This window comes from Hemicordylus capensis, chromosome 1 (assembly GCF_027244095.1).
Source record: "Hemicordylus capensis ecotype Gifberg chromosome 1, rHemCap1.1.pri, whole genome shotgun sequence".
In the NCBI taxonomy this organism is placed as follows: domain Eukaryota; kingdom Metazoa; phylum Chordata; class Lepidosauria; order Squamata; family Cordylidae; genus Hemicordylus; species Hemicordylus capensis.
The window spans coordinates 37672369-37687612 of NC_069657.1; the positions used below are offsets into that span (position 1 = coordinate 37672369).

The following is a 15244-nucleotide window of genomic DNA, read 5'->3' on the forward strand; positions in this document are numbered from 1 at the left end:
ACTTCCCACCTTCGCAGTGGTGAGGGACCTATTAGGATGGTCCGCCCAAGAAGGTTATTGGATCCAATAGGATTTCAAGAAGACTTGGAGGGATTTAGTGTTGGCTGTGCCAGCGATCATGTCGACGCCCTGGTGGAAAACTGGAACAGAAAACTCACCGGAGCAGTAGACATGATTGTTCCTAAGCGTCCTCTCCAACCCACTTCAAAATTGGTCCCTTGGTATACAGAAGAACTACGGGGTCTGAAGCAGCGAGGTAGACGACTGGAGCACAAGTGGAGAAAGACTCGAATCGAATCTGACAGATTACAACATAGAGCGATTTCATGTAGATGTTAAAGAGCATTGGAGACAGTATGGAGCCTTGTGGAACTCCATACTTCAGTTTTCTTTTTGCAGAGCAACAGTCTCCAAACAACACCATCTGGAATCTACCAGAGAGGTAGGAGCTGAACCACTGTAAAACAGTGCCACCCAATCCCACCTCCCTCAGGCAGTCCAGAAGGATACCATGGCCAATGGTATCAAAAGCTGCAGAGAGATCCAAGAGGATCAGCACACTCCATCTGTCGATAGCCAGTTGGAGATCATCCATCAGGCTGACCAAGGCAGTCTCAACCCCATAGCCCACACGAAGGCCCGTTTGAAATGGGTCTAGTTAATCTGCATCATCCAAAACTGCCTGGAGCTGAGAGGCCACCACCCGCTCAATCACCTTGACCAACCATGGAAGGTTAGAAACAAGTCTGTAATTAGCTAACTCTGAGGGATCCAGTGTAGCTTTCTTCAAAAGTGGTCTAATAATAGCCTCCTTAAGACAAGGAGGTATCCTGCCCTCCCTCAGAGAAGCGTTTATGATATTTATCAGACCCTCTCTGATAATATAATTATTGGATGTGATAAGTTAAGTTGGGCAAGGGTCAAGTGAACAGTTTGTAAGACACACAGTCTGAAGTAGTTTGTCCACTTCCTCAGGAGTCACAAACTGAAAATGATGCAATCTAATCCCATAAGAGGAGTTGCTGGACATTTCCACAGTAGAATCTGCAATAACTGTGTAAGCCCAAATGTGAGAAATTTTATCCACAAAAAAGTCAGATAAATTCCAATACTGGAATCAATACTGTGCTGTGTGAAGAAGTATTATTATTATTTATTATTATTTTGCATTTATACCCTGCTCTTCCTCCAAGGAGCCCAGAGCAGTGTACTACATACACCTCCTCACAACAGCCCTGTGAAGTACATTTCTCCTCACAACAGCCCTGTGAAGTAGGTTAGGCTGAGAGATACATGACTGGCAGAGTCACCCAGCCAGCATCATGGCTGAATGGGGACTTGAACTCAGGTCTCCCTGGTCCTAGTCCAGCACTCTAACCACTACACCACGCTGGCTGTCAGAGAGGTAATTTCTGCCCACCATTTTGTTTTTCAGAGCCTCAAAATCACTCTGTTTAAAAAAGGGGGGGAAAGGTGATCTTCTGCCAATTTGGGGGCAGAGTGCAACTCAGGGGGGACAGCTAGGATGGTAGGCTGCTTCCCCCTTGAAATCCACTGTTTTTTAACCATTTTCTTCAAACCGGGAACCTAACCCCCAATTCCCCATTGGCCTAATGCCTCAATACTCATGCTTTACTATCCACAGTTATACTGTGGGACAGAACCCCCATGAATATCGAGGTCCTTCTGTACTTTCTCTTGCCTGTCTGGAATCTCCTGCCAGTTTCATTGGAAGACCCTGGGTTTTAGTGTTATGGGCAAAAGAAAGAAAACTTCTCGATCCTCTGTCTCCAAACGTTTTAAAACAACATTTAAAAAAAATACAGTCCAGTGCATTGAAGATTATTTCTCCTCCCCCTTATATTGGCATAGTGTTTTTTGTTCTTTATTCTTTCTTTTTCCTCACACACATTGTGATATTGTACTGTAAATATTTTTCTTTCTAGGTTCTCAAACGTTTTACCAGGAACATAATGATGATATTTTGTGCCTCACTATAAATCAGCATCCCAAGTTTATCAACCTTGTGGCAACTGGCCAAGTAGGTATGTTTGTATATTTTTAAAAAAAGCAATTAATATATATGGGCATGAAGAGTTAGTTGTGTGAATTCATGGATAGAAGAAAGCATTTGCTTATGCTGCTTCTGTTTGTATGAATGTTACTCAGTTACCTGTGCCAATTATATTTTTTCTTGTAGTATAATTAAAAATGATTTTAAAAATTATTAAAGCTTTTAGGAAACCAATGCTATTATTTTCATTGTAGCATTTATCAAAATGATTTTAAAGTGTTGAGCCCCATTTAAACATACACAATTTTCTTTTCCAATACCACATCTGTTTAGCACTGTACACCATCATGTAGAACATTCCAAGGTCCTCAGTACTACTCTAATTAGTGAAATGCCTATTACTATAGAGCAGAAAAGGACTTGTCTATTATAAGAACTCTTACAGGTGCAAATCAGCTCTGTGTTTTCTGCACATAGACACATGACATTGTACATGCTCTTTCAGTGAAAGCTGCGTAATATAGTTACACTGATTATACTGGCACAGTTGTGCCAGTATAGTTAAGACAGAGAGTAGCTTCAGTATTTCACCATTTTAAGCCCTGAACATTCTATTGCTTATAAAATCAAAACGATTTGTCTGATCTACCTGGTCGTTAGCACACATTCACTAGGTGACAAGAGATACCTACCCTGCACATTTGGTGAAGATCTGTTGAAAAGTGGCTTAAATAGAGCAGCTTAAAGTTTCTTCAATGTGGTGTCTGTCTTCTACACATATGGGCTATGTGCCTGTGCAGAGACCACGTCGGAATCTAACACACTTGATTTCTCCTGCTTTGGGCGGGAACCCCGCCCTCAGCTGCTATATGCAGCTTCGCCACTCCTCATCCCCTCAGTCTTTCAGTTCAGCAACTTGTTTGCTCTGGTAGTCCTGGTTGTTTTTCCCCTGTTTCTTCTGCATTTCTCTAGTTTTCCTTTGTTTATTATTCATGCAGTTGCATTTTTTCACCTTTGCGTTTTTCTTTTAACAGTCTTTCCTTCAAGCTGCAGTCCCGGCTGGGATGGAGCATGGTAGCTTGCCAGCCCTCAGCGTGTATGCCGGGTACAAAGAACTTTTAAAAGTGTATCTGCTGCGGATCGAAGCTTCCCTCCCCCGATACAAACATGGAGTGCCTCTTGTGTTTGGGGGAGTCCCACATAGTTGAAACCTGCCCGCATTGCCAGAAGTTTACTAAGCAGGCTCGCAGGAATAGGGCTTCCCGCTTGCGCGCTGCCCTGTGGGATCTGGCTTTCCATTCTTCGGAAGCCTTAAAAATTAAACAGTCTCTGAAAATGACTGCTTCGATGTTGGCAGACCGATCAGCTGTCAATACTATGGAGGACCAGGTCCCGGTATCAAGATCATCACCCTCAGACGCTCGGCCTTTGGCAGCGTCAAGCAACAGGGCGCGGTCAGAGGAGCTCCCCTCTTACCAGCCCCAGGCAGCTCCTGCAGTCTCCCCAAATTAGTTTGGAATGAAGACAAAGAAGAAGTCTAAGACTCAGAAGCACTCCCCAACAGATCAATATCGAACCCAGGCCCCCAAGCGGAAGGGATCAATGGACGCCAAGTGATCATCGGCCTCAACCTCGAAGAAGGCCAAGATGGCATTGCTCCATCCTGTGCAAAAACCCTCTGTATCAAGGCATCCTGCTTCGCCTGTGGCATCAGGGGCTTTGGACTCAGTTGCGGCGGGGGAACCTGACTGCACTTCGGCTGAGGAAGAAGCCTACTCTCCACCTGAGTTTGATGTCAGTGCTTCGTGGATATGTAGATGTAGGTCACCTCTGCATCAATACCAAGAAGAGCACTCCTCGGGGTATCGGCAGGATCTGTCCTGGGATCACCGGGATCAATATCATACCATGGAGTATCATTCCCCCCTTTTGGAAGTGGAGCATGTCTACAGCTCCTGGCATTGGGGCCCTGGTTCCTATGATCACTACCAGGTGGACGGCAGCTCGGACTGCTCAGACTATGCTCAATCCTATTGTGGGTCTCGCCACCTGGAAGACCTTGAGTATCGGCAGCCTTCGGTACTGAGGACTGTCCGGATGACCCACACACATGCAGAGGGGCGACCGCGTTCCCACTCTCCGTGTCGTTCGCCTCGGGACTGGGAGGATTGTGCTGTGGAGTTCATGTCAGTATTGAAGCCGCACCAAGAGACAGTTCCAGTTCAGCAGTCGCCGCCGGAACTTTCTGGCCCACCCGGCTAATATGCTCGGTTCCCCATTGGATTCGACCCCTGTACCCCAGAACCTGTCGGTCTTGTTGGACTCTACGTCAGACAGTGATGATAGTTCGCAGGATTCAGATGTTGTCTCCCCGGGTTCGTCCCTGCTTGATCTCCACTTGGATTCAAAGCCAAGTTCTCCATCAGAGGACCTAAAAATGCATACCACCTATGTGACCCATATGGCATTGGCTCTGGGAGTGAATCTCAGTTCCCTTCAAGAAGGACTTCCTGTTCAGCCTGATTGACTCGGAGGCCAAGGTGCCTGCTGCCTTGCCCTCCAACCCGACCTTGTTGAAAGTCCTTTCTGAGGGAGGCCATGCAAGTCTCCAAGCAGGAACTGTATTCTGGCTGTCATTCCATGGAGTGTGCCGCTAAAGTAATGGCCACGTCCATGGCACTTCAATGCCACTCTTGGCTTAGATCATCTGGCTTTCATTATGAGGCTTGCGCCAGAGTGGAGGACTTGTCCTTTAAGGGCTCTAGCCTGTTTTTGGAACAAATCGATGACACACTTCAAAAAGTGCAAACGTTGTAGAATACCGCACGATCTATGTCCTATAGCTCTCTGTTGCCGAAGCTACAGAGAACTTCCAAATGGTCGCCTCATCAGACGCAGAGAGCACCGGCTCACCACCAGTCACCTTCCAAACGGTCCTTTCAGAGCAACACATTCCCCCTCAGATACAAGTCGGGGGGACAACACAATAAGCTGGCCTTCCAGAAACCTCAACCTAGCATCCTGCCAAAGAAAGAATGACTTGGGGCACCTTGTGACCCGCCTGCGTCCCTTTGCGATAAGTTGGTACAAGGTGACTATGGACCAGTGGGTCCTTACAGTAGTATGTTTGGGCTATGCCCTGGAGTTCTACAGTCCGCAACCTGTATCCAGGACGGTGGTGACTCTTCATACCCCAGAGTTGGACCAGGAGGTCACCGCGCTTCTAGAGAAGGACACGATCAAGGTCGTGTCGAATCTGCACAGTCCCGGGTTCTACTCCAGGTATTTCCTGGTGCCAAAGCCGGACAGCGGTCAGTGGCCTATCTTAGACCTCAGGGCTCTGAACAGGCATCTGGTCTAAAAAAGATTCCAGATTCTGCTGGTGCCTACCATCATGACCATTTTGGACAGGGACATGTGGTTGGTCTCACTGGACTTAAAATATTCATACTATCATGTGTCCATAAGGGCTCGACATCGTTGCTTCCTGCAGTTCCAGATAGGAGGGATCTCCTATCAATTCAAGGCATTGTCATTTGGCCTCACGACTGCTCCTCGCATTTTCACAAAGTGCCTGGCCCCAGTGGTGGTGTTCCTACAGGAACATGGCCTGCAAGTACTGCTGTACCTCGACGATTGGCTGGTCGTAGTGAGTACCGAACAGGCGGCCTTGAAGGCCCTCGAGACCATGATCGGTACTCTCTAGGAGTTGGGGTTCCAGATCAACTTCAAAAAGTCTCAGATGGAACCTACTTGGGGGATTCAGTTCATTTGACTGATAGTCAACATGGCCTTGGAAAATGTCTTCCTCCCAGAGGCCCGTATCACGACTCTTTGGAGACTGGCGGTGGTCTTCTCGGCCAGAGGCCCACAAACCTTGCGCTCCGTACAACACCTGTTGGACCACATGGCGTCCAGCACTTATGTTCTATCTCATGCACGTCTTCGGATGCACCTCCTTCAGAGGTGGTTTTTGGATGTCTTCGATCATCTTCGGGATCCGGGTCATCTTCAGCATTCACCCCCTCCGGGGGTACAAGTGATGGTCCACTGGTGGACAGAGGTCCAGCACCTAAGCCTTGGTGCCCCTTTTCAGGTGCCTCCTTCCTCCCGAATGGTCATGATGGATGCCTCGGAGCTCAGTTGGGGAGCTCACCTGGACAGCCTTCGTCTGAGTGGCCACTGGTCTCCCGAGGAACGGACTTGACACATAAACTATCTGGAGCTGTTGGTGATTTTCAACACACTCAAGGGTTTTCTGCCCCTGTCGGGGGGCCAGTCAGTACTAATTCAGACCGACTATACGACGATGAAGGCCTGCCTCAATCACCAGGATGGCACTTCCTCAAGGAGCCTTCTGTCTCTGGCCATGGAACTGTGGCATTGGTGCCTGGACAACGGGGTGTCGCCCCAGGCAGTGCATATCCAGGGTGTCCTAAATGTTCAGGCAGATGCCCTAAGCAGGTCGACCGTGGTCTCCCAAGAGTGGATGCTGCATCCGGGTGTTTTAAGGGACATCTTTGTGGATTGGGGAGTTACAAGACTGGACCTGTTTGCTTCCCAGGAAACTGCACAATGTCCCCTCTACTGCTCCAGAGGAGGAGTGGGCGAGAGCTCTGTGGGAGATTCCTTTGTCCGGTCCTGGGCAGGACCTCTCCTGTATGTGTTTCCTCCATTCCTGCTTCTTCCCAGAGTCCTGCACAAGCTGTGGGTGGATCGAGCCAAGATGATCCTGATCGCCCCATGGTCGCCTAGGAGGCCTTGGTTTCCAGCCTTGACGAACCTAGCTGTCTACCTGTCCTGCCGGACCTGTTGTCTCAGGAACAGGGGCAGGTGCTACACCCGGATGTTCGGTCCCTCCACTTGACTGTGTGGTGGGTCCTCCAGACTTCCCCTTGAGACTGCAAGAGGTGTTGGTGGCTTCTAGGAAGCCATCTACACAGAAGTCTTATAATCACAAGTGGACTCGCTTTGTGTCATTTGCCACCCTGCATGTGTTTGGTGCCTGTAATCCGTCTATACAGGACATTTGTAATTAACTGTTGTTCCTTAAGGAATCTGGGTTGAAACGTGCCCCCCCTTAAGATATATTTGGCTGTCCTTGTGGCCTATTCTCCCTCTTACCGGATTTTGTGGTTCAAATATCCAGTGGTTAAAAGTTTCCTGAAAAGTCTGCAACACTTGTTTCCAGACGATCCAGTCATGTCACCGGCCTGGGAACTGTCCGTGGTTCTGGCTGGTCTGCTAAGGCCACCCTTTGAGCCTTTGGCTTCTGTTGACCCCCGTCTCCTGACTTGGAAGGTCGCTTTTTTGGTGGCCGTTACCTCCGCCAGGAGGGTTAGTGAGTTACGGGCCTTGTGGGCTGACCAACCGTACCTGCAGCTCCATAAGGACAAGGTAGTACTCAGGACGGATGTCAAGTTCCTGCCTAAGGTGATGTCCATGTTTCACCACTCATCCCCACTCACTTTGCCTGTGTTCTTTCCAAATCCTTCATCAGATGCGGAGAGGCAGTTGCACTGTTTGGATGTACATAGGGCTCTGTCCTTTTACGTGTAAAGATCTGCTGAGTGGAGGAAGTCCCCCTCTTTGTTTTGTATGATGGACCACAGAAAGGACTTCAGATCTCGGCCCAATCCATGTCCCGGTGGATAGTCTCCCCTATTGAATTGTGTTATCAACTGGCCCTAAGCAGTTGCCTGCCCCTGTGAAGGCTCATTCTGTTAGGTCCATGGCGGCCTCTGTGGCCTTTGATCAGGCAGTCCCATTGGACGCAATCTGTCAGGCAGACTTGGGCTTCACCCCATTTGTTTTTTCAGCATTATGCTATCAATGTTAGAGCTTGTGATGATGCTGTATTTGGCAGGAGTGTCCTGCAATTGATTTTCAGTTGAGCTGCTTGTCCTGAAATAAATTATTTCTGGTTGTTTACCTGTTGCCTCTGTTTTCTCCCCTCCTCCTTGGGTGCTTGCTTGTTATGCACCCATATGTGTAGAAGACAGAGACCATGTCGAAGAACTACAGGTTACTCACCTGTAACGTTGGTTCTTCTAGTGGTCATCTGTACACGCACTCCCTTCCTCCCCGCAAAGGTTGCTGAAGCTTGACTCTGTGACTGAGGGGATGAGGAGTGGTGCAGCCACATATAGCGGCTGGGGGGTGGGGCTCCCACCCAAAGCAGGAGAAATCGGGCTTGTTAGATTCTGACGTGATCTCTGCGCAGGCGAATAGCCCATATGTGTAAAAGTACAGATGACCACTAGAAGAACCAATGTTACAGGTGAGTAACTGGTAGTTTTCGCTTTTGAACAGGGGTTTAAATGGTGGGTGGCATTCTTTCGGTCTAAAGAAGTAGTATTTAAATGATTTTGTAGTCAGTTTGCATAGTTTTAGCCTTTAGACTACATGCCAAAAAAGTGCCTTTTCTATATCCCTCTGGGACCCAATCGATAGTTATTTCACAATTGATCCTCAAAATTGTGTTTTAAGAAGCTGAGAAATGCATCTTTACTACTAAAAGAGTCTGTGCAGTAAGTTCCCACAGCATTTCTCACAAGCAATATGGTGGACAGCACCTTCCCTGTCCAAGCCTTGGGAGCACAAACCTTCCCTGCCTGCTTCTTTCCTTCCTCTATTGCAGCTATATCTTTATAGCTCCCCTTTGCCTTAGAAAAATGCACTGTTCAACTCTGGTTGTTGGTTACTCCATGGCCATTTCTTCAAAACCACATACATTTTGCCCTGACCTCCAGTCAAAACTGGCGTGCTGCTCTGTACAGTCAAGTGTAAGTGGGAGGCGGCAGGAGTGGCTGGTGTGGGCATCGCCAGGTGGGGCAGTGGTGAGAGGCACCTTTAAGAACAAATTAATAGGTGCTTACTTCCACTCCAGTTGCAGCTGCAAACTACTCCAAGCAACAGCAAGCTGCTCGGCACTCCCTGCGGTGGCAGATTGGCTCCGTCACTAACCTGGCTTCCTCGGAGCCCATCCCCACTAGTGGCTCACTAGGTGAGTGCTGGGCAGCACGCTGCTGCTAGGAGTAGTTTGCAGCTGCAGCCGGAATGGAGGTAAGCATCTATTAATTTGTGCTTAAAGGTGCCTCTCGCCGCCGCCCCCAGTGGCGCCCACAACTGGGCGCTCCTGGGAGAAAGGAGGAAGGAGACACACTCTGTTTAGCTAGGTTGCAAAGGGCTCCTCTGGACTCCAGTAGGCTACAGAGTGTGTGTGTGTGTGTCTGTCTGTCTGTCTGTCTGTCTGTCTGTCTGTTGGTGTGTGAATGGCTGCACAGTGTGTGCGTGAGTGGCTGCAGTGTGTGTGCGTGTGTGATGGCTGCAGTGTGTGTGTGTGTGTGTGTGTGTGTGTGTGTGGCTGCAGTATGTTTGTAGATGTCTGCATGCATGCGTGTGAATGGTTGCTCTGTGTGTGTGTGTGTGTGTGTGTGCTTGTGTGTGCACACACACAAGTTAACAAAGCTAAATCTTCTTTTTCAAAAACTTTGCAAATTCAGTAATAAAAAAGCTCCAGTTTAAGGTGACGTTCCCTATACCCACACTTTGCCTGGTATCAGCCAGGACAAGTTTCCAGGACTGAAACAGCTTATTGAATCTATTGCTTATTTATTTTTGGACTGCAGGTAAATAGATGGCCTTTTGAGGTAGCATGTACCTTGTAGAGATGCATTAGGCAGAAATTCATTAGGGGCATCTCTAGGAAATGAATGTGGAAGCTGCACCTGTTGGATGTCTGCTTGGATGCATCCCTCTCCAGCCTAATGTCCAGCTGAAGGACCAAGGCAAAGTGTGGGTGCATGGAGCCTCATTTCTAAAGCTAGCATGATATACAAGACTGTACAAAGTCTTTTCAACTTTTATGGATCAGAAGTTAAGATGGGAACCTTAACTTGGCATTTCCATGCTTTTTAGAGGACAAGTGAAAATGTAAGCCCATCTTGACTCTCTTCTTAAACCAGAGATTTTTTATTACTGAATATGGGTATAAGTTGAGTGTTTTTTCCAACAGATATGGGTATAGGTTGAGTGTTCTTGACCCATTCAGTCAACCAGACTACCAGATAGATTGATCATTTGTATCCTTCTGTCAAGCGATGAGGAGGATTTTACCACTCATAAGTACAATTATGTGGTGAAATGTTGTCTGTGTCCACGCAGTATTCCCAAACATTACTGTTTTTTTAGAGGATCAGTAGGCCATTCATTGATGCAGGAGAAACTAAGCAGAAAACCAACATACATTTTTTTGGAATAGGGAGCTAATATTGACCAAATAGGATTGCAGTATTAAAACTTTCCAAATATGCACTTGTTTCACACTTGTGTAATAAAGATATGATATCTAAAAGATTACAAATTTTAAGTGAAATCTTTCAAATACAATGATAAAAAAACAATGCAATGCCCATTAATAGGAACATTTTGCCTGAATTGTGCAGGGCCAAAAGTATGAATTGTGCCCCCATCAAACTATTTGTATAATGTATTATTTAAAATGATGCTAAATACATAGTAAAACATAGAACATTTAGCCAGAACTCCTATTATATACCAAATTCTGAAACTGAAGTCTTTTAAGTCCTCAAATTTTATACATGAGGAATTTGATTCTAATCTAAATAACAAGGTTTAAAACATATGCTTGGATCCAGCAATCTATTCCAGGTGTCTAGAGCATGCCCAGATGTCCTTTACTTCTGCATGTAAGAACACACCTGAATTTGAGCAATGAATTCAATATCAAAGGAAACATTTCTGGTTTAGTAGTAATTATATTGTGTCTCTGAATCTTTATAATTTGTAGAGACACACTGAATCTCTGATGCATTGTTTCCAATTCATATGCTCCTTCCTGCTTCCTTCTCCTTCCCCTCATGCACTCAAATTCAATATTTCTTTCTGTGTAGCATAAGCCATAATTTGCCATAGCATCTGAACCAGTAAAGAATGGTTTCTGCTTGTAGGCAAATCATTTTTTATACTTAACATAACACATTGTTATTGATGCTTTACAGCAAGCAACTAATTGATTTTGAGTGTGCAAGGGCAGAGAGGAGGGTGTGTGATTGCTCAAAACTCATGTAATGTTGCTCAGTTCATGTAAAGTCAGTCCATGGTTTGGTATTATATGTGAACTGGTTAGATGATAATCTTTTATTGGACCTGTGCCTGTTATTCCCAGCTGCAGAAAGAGCAAGATTGTGTAGGAACTTTGCTCTTTACAGAACAATGGTCTATACAGCACATGGAATAAAAGTTGGTTTCCACTTTTATAGCTGCCACTAAATTGATACTTCAAAATCATTCTGAAATTTAAACATGTATTTTAAAGCCACATATATTTTAGTTATTATCATCATTCTGGTTGTAATTATTTTTCTGCTGCTTTTCCATTACAGGAGACTCAGCAGATATGTCAGGTAAGGGAAATGAAATGTTAACATCTTCAGGTATAACTAGGCTATTTTAGTAGTTACTTACAATGTGGTAGGCAGGCTAATTGGCTATATATTTCCATGATATTAAAGTATCACAGCATTAGTTCACTAGCACTCAACACAATATTCTGCAAAATGTGGATATACAAAATTTCCTTTAGATGAAGTCAAACAAGTTGTTTAACACATTTTAATTTTATTCTGCTGTCTCTCCCTTTTGGTTTGATAGTTGATAAACTATTTCTATTTACATACCTATATATTCATTCAATTTCTGGAAAATTATTGGGGCTGACATCAATTTTAAAAAAATATAAATTAGTATTGTTTTAAATGTAGCTGTTCACTGAAGAGGCCTGGGTGACTGAGTTAATAAATAAATCATCTTTCACATTTACAGTATTTTTGTAATACAGTGTTTACCAGTCATCCAAAATGATTAACAATGGCATCAAATTCATTTTGTGGAGTATCATTTTGTATCATTTGAGAGTCATAGTTGTAGCAATAAGTTGTTTACCAGCTGTGACCATGTATTTGTATTTGTTACCATTTTGCATGAATTAGTAATCATTTTGTAGTTGTCTATCAAACACCCCACAGAAAAGGACAGTGACTGGCATCTAAACTAGCACTGTGCAGGTGCAGCAGTGCTGAGTTCCAAGCTACCATTGTGCTGTCACATGAGTGGGAGAATCGGTGATTTTTGCTGATCTCCTCTCCTCTCTAAAGGGCACTGTGTTTCATGAGCCCTCGGGGACTTATTTTCATGATGCACAGTGGCCTTCAGAGGGAAGGGGAGATCTGCCAAAATAGCTTCTTTCACAGAAGTCGTCTGTGTGTCAAAGTGTTTACTTGCATACATAGTTTTTCCTTTTAATCTCATATCCTTGTAACTTCTGTACCAATGATATTCTATGCCTTAGCACACAGCCAGGGGTATAGGAAGAGTCTTGGGAAAGTATATTTTCTCCTGGCATGCTCCAGTGGTGAACACAGAAGACCAGCCGTTTGGACTCCACAGTCCATCATGGTCCTTTTTTGACCATGGCCACAATCCAGCACAACATTAGCATATTTAAAGTCATTAAAAACAACGACCAGTAAAACATGCTTAATGATGTTTTGTGTTGTGTCCATATCTACCCACAGTTGAAACAATGCTTGGCATTCTTAAATGAGAAGAATTGTCTTATTGGAGACAGAGGCAGCTTTAGAAGGGTGTGAGCTGGGCAGTTGCCCAGGGCACTTACCTGAAAGGGCCGCTTAGCTGAGCCTGCAGAAGCTGCATAACTTGGCAACACAGCTAAACTAACCATGGGGGTTAGTTCCTCACCCGGAGCACTCCTCACACAGAGCACTTATCTTATGGCCAGTCCTGATTGGAGATGTTGTTTTTCATAAATTACAGTTGTCTGTAGGCTGTTTTCGCTCATGCATATGTACTTGCATTATATATAGGTATAGTTATATATAATCTTGAATTTTAAATTGTATTGGCTTTTACAATAGCTTTACATTCAGATTACATTCATTTATTTAATTAAGTAAATATTGACTTCCCACTTACCTATCTACGTTAACTATACATATAAACCATAATCTACTACACAAATGCCTTGCCATGTTACTAGCTGGCATTCATCCATGGATGGCATGGCAAGCAAATGGAAACTGTATGGAACTCCTGCCAACAGAGCACATTCAGGATCAGAGTCTTAGATTGGATTAAGTGGATAAAGGGTATAACCAGTTTCCCCTTTTCATAGATAACATGCCTTCTATCTGTGATGGTCCATATACAGAGACTGGTAAAACATTTGTGGAAATGAGATTAAAGTCTAATCTCATGAACTGGTTGATTTGTTTTTACAAAGGAGTATCTTTAATAAAAAGCTCTTCTCCCATATACACACTGTCCTTTAGCTGGTAGATTAAGCTTTCTAGGAGATATTTACTAGAATCAAATGAAAAAGCAAGCTTTTCCTACTAAATAATGGCCTCCTTTGTAACATCAGCTTTAGAAGACAAGGTTAAAACTTAAAAGGTTTTTCTCCATGATCAGAAAATCATTATGTTTTAAATGTTTAAAAGTTCTGTATGCTTTCACTAACAAAATTAATTATTGATGTTCTTATATTTGTTCAGCTACAGCACCTTGTATTCATGTGTGGGATGCAATGAACAAGCAGACATTGTCTGTATTGCGATGCTACCATTCAAAAGGAGTTTGTTCAGTTGGTTTTAGTGCCACTGGCAAGCTTCTCCTGTCTGTAGGGCTGGATCCTGAACATACCATTACCATTTGGAAATGGCAAGAAGGTAGGAAAGTATTTTATTTCTATAGGGCATACCTATATTACTCCATAGAAGAAAAAAATAAAATTAAGGTGGACTGACAAAAATAAATACAGAGATAATATACATCATATATTCTGCCTCACCAATCTGTTTGAGAAGCTGGACCTTCAATGCACAAAAAAGAGCCCCTCTCCAGAATGCACATTTATTTGTGCACTCATGGATCAGTTACCTGCACTGAATGATGGGAAGTCCTTCGCATGAAAGAAATGTGTGTGTGCATCTGAATTTTTGTCTGCCTTCATAGGGCAATTTCATAGATTTTGCAGATGCAGACTTCAATTTGTCGCTCAGCAGGGATCTGCAGCCTGCATGGTACATGTTTCTGTTGCATGCATACTTTACATTTCTAGGTGCATACTTAAAATGTGCATGATTGACCCAAGCATCTTTCCAAGTGGCATACACGTGGAGTTGGTTTTTTAAAAAAAACCTGGATATAACCTTCAGGTAACTTAACACAGAAAAATTAGTATGGTGGAAAGCTTAAGTGTTATCTTGGCCCTTCAGTGCAATGGAGCCAGTTTATAAAGCCAATAACAAAGATTTCTAAGAGCTTCTTTGGGACATGACTTTGAAACAAGTCAGTTAAACCACTTGATGAAAAGCGCTGAGGGAGGCTCCAAATTTTGGGAGGCCTTGGCAGATGCTTTTTGGGGTGATCACATGCCAATTCCTGATGTTGGCCCTGCTCTGAGGGCTCTTTTTAGACAATTCATTGAGACCACAGAGCATTTTTTCTAGTTAGGAGCATTACTTGCCTGGGCAGCATACTGTATGGGCTGGTAGATTCCCCCATCATGGCAATTTGTGAAATTTATGAAGCTTCAAAATCTCCCTTCTTGGGTTATAACAGTGGTTCTCAAACTTGATTCCTGGCTTGCGGAAATGTTACTGGACTATAACTCCCATTATCCCCAGCCACAGTGGCCAAAAGCAACATTTGGAGACCCAAGTTTGAGAACCCCTGAGTTGTAGAATTAGAATGAGGATCATAATACTGACCTACCTTGCAGGGTTGCTGTAAGGATTCTAATAAGATAATGTTCCATTTGTTCTTTCCACTAGGTGCCAAAATTGCAAGTAGAGCTGGTCATAATCAGCGTATTTTTGTAGCAGAATTCAGGCCTGATTCTGACACACAGTTCGTTTCAGTAGGAGTAAAACATGTGAGGTTCTGGACCCTTGCTGGAAGAGCACTACTCAGTAAAAAAGGACAGACAAGTTCAATAGAAGATGCACGAATGCAGACCATGCTGTCTGTAGCGTTTGGAGCTGTATGTAGCTTAAAAATTTATTTTTAAAATATGTATCTTAACGCAAACTGTTCTTTTTGCTTTTTATATTTCCATGTTTTAATTGCAGTACACATATGACTGTTGTTTCTGTCTTTGTGGCTAAGAAGCTTAAAAATACTTCACTT

General features: G+C 44.3%; 1 protein-coding gene across 12 annotated transcripts in view; it reads left to right on the top strand.

The window, feature by feature from the left end:
- Positions 1 to 15244, top strand: part of EML5 (EMAP like 5) — a 266795-nt gene that overhangs the window by 217036 nt on the left and 34515 nt on the right. For 10 of the 12 annotated variants that reach the window (XR_008313699.1, XM_053285479.1, XM_053285478.1 and 7 more), the window contains 4 exons: positions 1947 to 2045; positions 11422 to 11442; positions 13609 to 13782; positions 14890 to 15098. Coding sequence is in view for 11 of the 12 variants with exons in the window: in XM_053285479.1 (XP_053141454.1) it covers positions 1947 to 2045; positions 11422 to 11442; positions 13609 to 13782; positions 14890 to 15098 (503 nt within the window). In the remaining variant the exon portion in view is untranslated. The remainder of the gene's footprint in view (positions 1 to 1946; positions 2046 to 11421; positions 11443 to 13608; positions 13783 to 14889; positions 15099 to 15244) is intronic. The other 2 variants (XM_053285471.1, XM_053285474.1) reach the window with 1 other exon arrangement.